This window comes from Copadichromis virginalis, linkage group LG5 (assembly GCF_057382275.1).
Source record: "Copadichromis virginalis isolate Kocher_CV1m ecotype Utaka linkage group LG5, C_Virginalis_male_GT1.1, whole genome shotgun sequence".
Classification (NCBI taxonomy): Eukaryota; Metazoa; Chordata; class Actinopteri; order Cichliformes; family Cichlidae; genus Copadichromis; species Copadichromis virginalis.
In genome coordinates, this window is record NC_140622.1 from 28,409,840 (window position 1) to 28,417,991 (window position 8,152).

General features: G+C 37.0%; 1 protein-coding gene across 1 annotated transcript; it reads right to left on the reverse strand.

The window, feature by feature from the left end:
- Positions 1-1,301: 1,301 nt before the first annotated feature.
- LOC146709985 (sterile alpha motif domain-containing protein 3-like) lies at positions 1,302-6,040 on the reverse strand. Its single transcript, XM_085457232.1, has 8 exons — positions 5,905-6,040; positions 5,382-5,570; positions 5,210-5,297; positions 4,152-4,313; positions 3,831-4,040; positions 3,198-3,363; positions 2,151-2,230; positions 1,302-1,997 (listed from the first exon to the last, which is right to left on the reverse strand). The coding sequence occupies exons 1-8, from the start codon at positions 5,985-5,987 to the stop codon at positions 1,695-1,697; spliced, it is 1,281 nt and encodes a 426-aa protein (XP_085313358.1). The 5' UTR covers positions 5,988-6,040; the 3' UTR covers positions 1,302-1,694.
- Positions 6,041-8,152: the final 2,112 nt, after the last annotated feature.

Sequence of the window (8,152 nt, forward strand, 5' to 3'; positions counted from 1 at the left end):
AAGCTGGAAAGGCACTTAAAGAAAGCTCCAGCCGATCCAGGAGAGAAGGACAACCGCTGCCCAAGTGAAAACCTGTAGTGATCCCATATGTGTCAGGAGTATCGGAGCAGTTGAGACGGATCGGGTCCCCCGACACAAACAGAGTAACATAGTGTACGCTGTTAAGTGCCAGGAGGATTGCCAGGATTTATACATCGGGGAAACCAAACAACCTCTGCCGAAGCGGATGGCACAACACAGAACAGTTACCTCGTCAGGCCAGGACTTTGCAGTCTATTTACACCTACAGGCCAGTGGACACTCTTTCAAGGATGAGGATGTACACATCCTGGATAGGGAAGAACGCTGGTTTGAGCACGGAGTCAAGGAGGCCATTTACGTGAAAAGGGAAAGACCATCTCTGAATCGAGGAGGGGGCCTAAGGGTAGGGATGGGTATTGATAAGATTTTCACGATTCAGATTCCATTTTACGATTAGATTCTTTATCGATTAGATTCTTTATCAATTCTCTTATTGATTCTTTTTAAAAAAGGAGAACACTAAGGTCGATTAGCTTAGAACTTTGTTTTATATCTTCTCTTTGAACAAGATAGAAATTTAGGAGTAACATGGCCTTACAAACCCAACAGTGAGATCTTTAAGAGATCCAGCCTACGGCTCTTCAATGGGGTGTCACAGGGTCCCCAGGAAAAAAATTGTAAATGTAAAATAATAAAATATATTCTTCTGTAGCAATAACAAAGTATAACATAAATTATTCTGTAGCAATTACACAAGAATATCCAGTAATGTCCCTGCCTACAATTAAACACATTCACTTACCGAAAATCGGGGGCATCTGCTGTGGCAAATGGGTTCAAGCCTTTTACCACAAACTTAGTCACTGCTCGGTGACATTCATCTATCCTGCACTCAGAAAAATAAAGGTGCCAACTGGAATTAAAAGTGGTTCTTTAGACTGATGCCATAGAAGAACCTTTTTTGGTGCCACAAAGAACCTTTCAAACAAAAGTTCTTTGAAGAACCATTTCTTTCAGTGGTTCATTGAAGAACCTTCAAAGGTGCCCCAAAGAACCATCAAGAAATGGTTCTTTGGGGCACCTTTAAAGGTTCTTCAATGAACCACTGAAAGAAATGGTTCTTCAAAGAACCATTTTTAAAAAGATCCTTCAAATGGTTCTTTAAAAGAACCATTTTAAAGAACCTTTTTTGAGTGGTTCTTTAAAGAACCATTTTAAATCTTTCAAAATAAAATGTATCATAAATTGAATTTGAGTAGGGTAAAATAAATACAAGCACATAGACATATATTAATGGTTTATTGGCACTTTGTATTACAGAAAAAGACATTTTAATGCTAAGCACAACACCACTACTAATAATAGCATAGAAGTCATTTAAACAGTAATAATTAAATATCTTTACTATAAATACATATAAATATTATACTATAGATAAAACAACAATTTTTACATTAGAAATAGCAATACTTTCATAACAGACAATTAAACAACACATTTTCATCAGCATGTTTGCATTTTCAGTAAAACTATTTCAAGAACAATCTTTTTATTTAAATTATCAATGAACTGCAGCCTTAAGTTATGTAAGTTAAGTTTAATGTGAGACTCATGGTCCTTTGTTAGTCCACACTGGGATAATTTCAGTCTCTCACCTGCACTATGCTGGCAATCTATGAGATATTTAATGCATTTGCCACTCTTTGCACAGCTACTGGTACAGGTGTAGTCAGAGTTCCCAAGTTGAGAACAAATGCCTCCAAAAAGCAAAATGTCTTTTTTAGTTCACTTGGATAGGCAACATTGTAGACATGGTACAGGGAGAAGACAATACCCATCGCCAATGAAATGTCCATTTCCCCACTGTCCAGAATCCTTTTTTGTCCATCCATCTGGACATTGACCTCAGTTGAATCACTCAAGGGCTTGCCGTCACTGCTGCTGAGTACGATTGTAGGTATCGGGCTGTGTGGATCCTGAAACAGAAATTAAATTCTTGAAATGAGGAGTATAGTTTAAATAAGTATAAACAACAGCTGTCCCAATGAAAGTATAAAACTCCTGTAAAATACTGGATTTGTTCAAGACCCCCCCCCCCTCTCACCATACCAAAAAATATATAAATTTACCTTATTTATGACGAAGAGATGAGAGGCATTTTCTTTGAAAATAGATGGCAGGAGAAGAACAGCTGTGTTTACCATCTGACCTGAAAAATAAAGAGAAATATGTAAGTATTTTCTGGCCAATTTTGTTAATACAAAGGTGTAAAGGCCATATGAGTGCCTTTATCAGGAGTTGAATGTCTTGCAGAACATAAGCATTAGTGCAGTAAATGTATACCTAATTAACTTTTCAGTGTAATTCAGTGTAAATGTTAAGCATTTATACAAAACCCCCAGAATGTTGTTCAGTTCTGTAAGTTGCTAGCTTTAAATAATTTGAGTCCTAAAGAACTTGCAAAGCAAGTCTAGCTGCCACTGAACATTTTTTGGGATAAACATTGTGTGAATGACTGAAAATCTTCATAGAGTATTTCCTTGACTTATTCGAATAATGGTGTAATTAATCGTTTTTTTGATGAAATCCACACCTACTCTCCTTCAAAGAACTGGTGGAACTGTATAGTAACGACTCTACATATGTAACGATGCTACATATAGCATCGAGGGTATATCAGTTAAATCTTAAAGTACATCATTGCAGAGACGAGACAGGAGAAATGTCAGTCTGTGGATATTGTAAAGCAGCGGTCCCCAACCTTTTTTGCGCCACGGACCGGTTTATGCCTGACAATATTTTCATGGACTGGCCTTTAAGGTGTCGCGGATAAATACAACAAAATAAAACTAGTACCGGTACCGAAAAAAAGAAAATTTATTCATAACACACGTGAAAAGACCCAGGAAAACCGAGTAAACGATAAAAACGATAACAAAATAACGCTGAAAACTGATAAAAACCCTGAAAAACTATACATTTCACACCTGAGCCTCAACTCTCGCGGCCCGGTACCAAACGACTCACGGACCGGTACCAGTCCGAGGCCCGGGGGTTGGGGACCGCTGTTGTAAGGGACACTGTGTTTACTAATGTGCTGTATGTGAAACCTTAAAAAGTGGTATCTGAGATAGGAGTTAAAAATGTTTTTGCTCATTATTGCCAAGTGCCCTCACCTTTTCTTTCAGTGTCTGTCTGGCTCTCATCAACAGATTTTAAGCAGAGGCTTTTAAGGTTGCTGTTTGGGGCTATTGACACAAGCTTCGCTGCCAACTTACTGAATCCTCGGATTACTTTTTTGTCCACATCAGTTTTAAGTAACATGGAAGCCTCTTCAAGAAGCTAAAATAAAGGATAAACATATACATATTAGCTTTGTACCATAATATATACCATTATATAGCAAACCAGAACAATCATTATTTCACACATCAATTATCATTAGAGAAGAAATTATAATTTTGCATTTGTTTACTTTAATTCTCAAGTACACATTGCTGTGCAAAAGGGATGTTTAGACTATTCTTCCCAAAAAACTATCATTGGCATCAGATTAGTCCAAAATTATCCTGTAGCATGAAAATAAAACCAAAGAGAAAGACATAGTCAATGTGGCAATTTCTGTTAGTGTTCTGTTAGTGTACTTTTATTACTCATGAAATCTGCTGAGTCAGTCACTTTGCCTGTCCTGTAGGTACATGATTATTAGAAGTCTGTATAAATGTGCAGCACATCAGTACATATTCGTGTTTTTGCTGTGCACTATTGTTATTGTTGTTTTTTGCTGCAGTTTTTGATAAAACACTCACCACAACAGGGATAGTGAGACATGGGAATTCTCGTAGAACCTCTTCAGTAGTATGCTGAAGAATGTAGTGTGTTCTGTACTTCTGTATTTTCCTGAGGTGCGTTTGAATGACATCCACATTTGGCCTAGTTTTTTGGCACTCTTGCTTAATCACTGATACATGTTGGTCGGTGCTCCTTTCATCCTCCCCATCGTCAAGAGGATTGATATCCTGGTTATTAAAAAGTTTAGCAAATATTGAGAGAAAAAACAAACAAACAATACTTTTAACTTTTATGTACAATTTAAAATGGCAAACAAACATTGAGCATATTTAACTTGCCTTGGTTTTTTTCAAAAGGATACAGGGCTGGATATCTGATGATCTTTTTCTTCCTGAATTTGGAACTGAGTATTTCTGTCTCATTTTTTCAATTTCCTCTACGTCTACTAGTGGTCTTCTTTCCTTTTTAAACTTGTTCCTGAGAGACTCATGCAGAGCATCCTACAAATGATAAAAATGTAACTAATTATTCATAAATAGGTGCAACTAGGTCCTCCCTTTATGCAAGACATTTACCAGAAAACCTTGAGTGACATAAAGCTGGTAGGTTTGCTGTAATCATGTCATAACCTAATTAGTTCCTATTTACAGATCTCTTCTTTAACTCTTAGGAGTTGATCGAACACATGATATAAAGGTTTGGAGCACTTTAGATTGGCTAAATACACTATAAAAGGTAGATAAAGTATTAATGGCAATATGTCCTACAAGCATACTCGTCATGATCTTTCAGTCTATATGTTAATACCTCTACCTTTTAATAATAATGTATACTTTATTGATCCCCACAGGGAAATTTCTCTCTTTGCATTTAACCCATTCACTCAGTGAAGCAGTGGGCAGCCACTAATCAGGCGCCTGGGGAGCAGTGTGTAGGGACGGTACCTTGCTCAAGGGTACCTCAGGGTAGCCGTTCAGTTGATTCAAACCCCCGACCTTCCGATCATGGGATAACCACACTACCTACTGAGCTATCCCTGCCCTATTTTCAAATTTAATTTTTTAAATACAAAAACTACACTATCCTGATACAAAGGCAAACAGAGCTAATATAATGCTGAATTTCACACCATTCACTTGAGAATTCACAGAGAAATGAAACAATTAATTTAAAAGAGCAATTGATATTTTATTTATTGTTTGACCATACTGCACGACATCTGCCTCAAAAATCACAATACTAATACTTGTATTGTAGTGGCCACAAGGGAACAGATAACCTCTGAATATGTAGCAATGAAAATGTTAGCATGTTACACTCATTAGCCAATAATTGGGCAATTCAAAGACAATTTGTTGGACAATTGTATCAATGTTTGCTTTTCAGGAATACTTACATATCCAGAGCCATAACTCTCCTTCAAAAAAGGAAAACTCAGAAGGACAGTCCTCAGAAGGTCTACATACTGCACATGAGAGGGATACCTGCAAATTTTGAATGATGAACTTAAATTCTGATGTACATACTGTATTTTAAATGGATCAAATCTTAATTATATATAGACTTACATTGTCTCATTACTCAAGTGGTCAAACAGTGCTTGAATAAGCATGTTTTTGAGTCTGTTCTTGGTGGGTGACTTTAGTGCTGCATCTTTATTGGTCAACGCAGTGAGCACAGCTGGAGGAAACTGCACTTTGCAGTTAAACATAGGTTGGAGTGCTGACACAGTATGCTTTTCTTTGTGTTGCCTTCCACTGCAAGAAGAAGTAAGAAGTATGTTTAGAGTTTGTTACAAGACATGAATATACGTGTCCTTGTGTCCTGCATCAGGAATATCCGCATATTTAAAACGTACAATAACAGCTGCTGAACTACAGAAACAGAATCATAACAGAGAGTAAGAGTGGCTGTGACATTTCAATTTGAAAGTAAATGGGTGTGTGATGCACATCAACGCTGGAGAAACAGAACAGGGCTTGCGTCAACCCCTTGCCCCCCACCCTCCAACACCATAAACCTAGGGGAGGGGAAACACTGGATTGTATGAATGTACAATTCAGTGAATCAACCAGTCAACTTAAGACTCACTCTTTCAGCTTCTCTACAGCAGACAAAAATTTCACTTGGTCTTTCACTTTTGGAAAAAGACGCTCACTCATTCTTTCAGTCATCTGCAGAAGTGTCGATCCATCGATTTCATTGTCTGTGGCACAGAAAAACAATAAGACACGATCAAAACAGAAACCATGATCTGTTAAAACAAAACAAAATGCCATTACATTGTTTTATTCTGTGACATCAAAAACTTATTTATTTTTTATTCATTCATTTTCCAAGCCGCTTTATCATCATAAGGATCGGAGGGGTGCTGGAGCCTATCCCAGCTGTTTTTTTTAGGCGGGGTAGACCCTGGACAGGTTGCCAGTCCATGGCAGGGTTGTCATTCAGATATGTATGTTTGGATTGTGGGTGGAAACCCACACAGAAACAGGGAGAACATGCAAACTCCACACAAAAAGGCACCCGGTTGACCCCGGGAATTGAACAGAGTCTTTCTAGCTGTGAGGCAGCAGCGCTAACCACTATACCACCGTTTATTCTAACTTTTAAGCCTTCTTCAGATAAATATTGATTATTTTATGCTTTCGATTATCTGGTCTTGTTAGTATAATGACCTCTTTTTTGCCTAATATATGATGTTGGATAAATGAAATGTACATAAAAAAAATTTAACTATAATAAAAACGGACATTATCTTGGTAACATCAAATGACTGGAGCATAATTTGTCAACTACTCTGAAAATAAGTTATACAGTAACAGTCAAAGACAACTTCTCATGTGTCACATTTCTGTTTATTCAAAACACTTATGCATTGCTGTATTTTATACAGCTACTCCACAATTCAAAGTACAGGCTACTGAATTTCTGAGTTTCTAGACCAGACACAGAGCTCACACAACAGGCTTCAGGCGCCATTTTGGTGACTTTAACCATATTATTAATTTTAATATCTGTCTAGCTGACATTAGTTTATGTACGCAGCACGCAATATAGCCACATATTTTACAGGCCAAATTAATTGGGAGCACCTTCACTTAATTGTAACAGTGGTTTTGTTAGGAAAACAGTTCTTTATACCAGATACTAAACTGCGTTAACGTCAAAGGCTAACGTATCTAACCATTACTGTTAGCACAACATTAACAGCAAGCTACAATGACGAGTAACAAAAACAAAACAATAAAAAGGTTTTATGAAAATGTTTTACCTTTTCCAACAGTCCAGGAATCCAGAATCCTTTAAAGACCAGCAGGTACTGAAGACTGTTATCCACTGGCAACGTCCGAGAGAAAGTTTTCTTTCCGTTAGAAAGTTCAAGGCTCGCGCGATCTGTGTGCGCATGCGCATCCCTACAGTTGCCCCCCCCCCTTTGGTTGTACTACGTGTTCTAACGTCTCTCTCTCTCCCTGTCATTTATTTGGCTTGACACATATAATAATAAATTGCGCAGTGATAAACAAGTACTCAGATCACATGTGCAATTATTATTTACTTATATTATTTTATAATTTGACTTTACATACTGCTGGGTGGTTTGTAAAGTTCACAGTAACTAGTATTATCATTATGATATATATATATATATATATATATATATATATATATATATATATATATATATATATATATATATATATATATATATATATATATATATATATATATAGAGAGAGAGAGAGAGAGAGAGAGAGAGAGAGAGAGAGAGAGAGAGAGAGAGAGAGAGAGAGAGAGAGAGAGAGAGAGAGAGAGAGAGAGAGAGAGAGAGAGATCTGATATAGATCAGTATCTGAATCTGTCTAATATCCCCCGAATGGATTGTTAATTTATAAATTCACCATATTCATAAACGGCTTAATAATAAATTCTATATTCTGTTACCACATTATTTGTGATCAGTGGGTTTGCAGGGTGGGTGCTGGGGGTCTTCAGGCTTTGGCACCCACCCCTGCCATCAGAATATTTTTAAGCAAGTGTTTCTAACTTTAATTTGAATATTCAGTATCCCACCATCTGCCCCCCCGCACACAAACAAAACACACAGTATAATTTAAACCCTCATTAAAGTGAATATTATTTATGCCATTTTACACCAACAAACTCAGATAGCTAAGGATGAAGAACCTTTTGTTCTTTAAAGAACCATTTGTAATAGCTGAAGAACCATCCACAAAATAAAAAGGTTCTTTGACGTATGATGGTTCTTTAAAGAACCATGAAGATATCTGAAGAACCATTTAAGAACCATAATTTTTCTGAGTGTGGCCTGAAAGGA

Coding starts and splice junctions, on each gene's coding strand:
- LOC146709985 (XM_085457232.1), bottom strand. CDS start 5,987: ATGACTGAAAGAATGAGTGAGCGTCTTTTTCCAAAAGTGAAAGACCAA. Junction 5,298..5,381: donor CACTTGAGTAATGAGACAAT/GTAAGTCTATAT, acceptor CAAAATTTGCAG/GTATCCCTCTCATGTGCAGT. Junction 4,314..5,209: donor AGAGTTATGGCTCTGGATAT/GTAAGTATTCCT, acceptor TATCATTTGTAG/GATGCTCTGCATGAGTCTCT.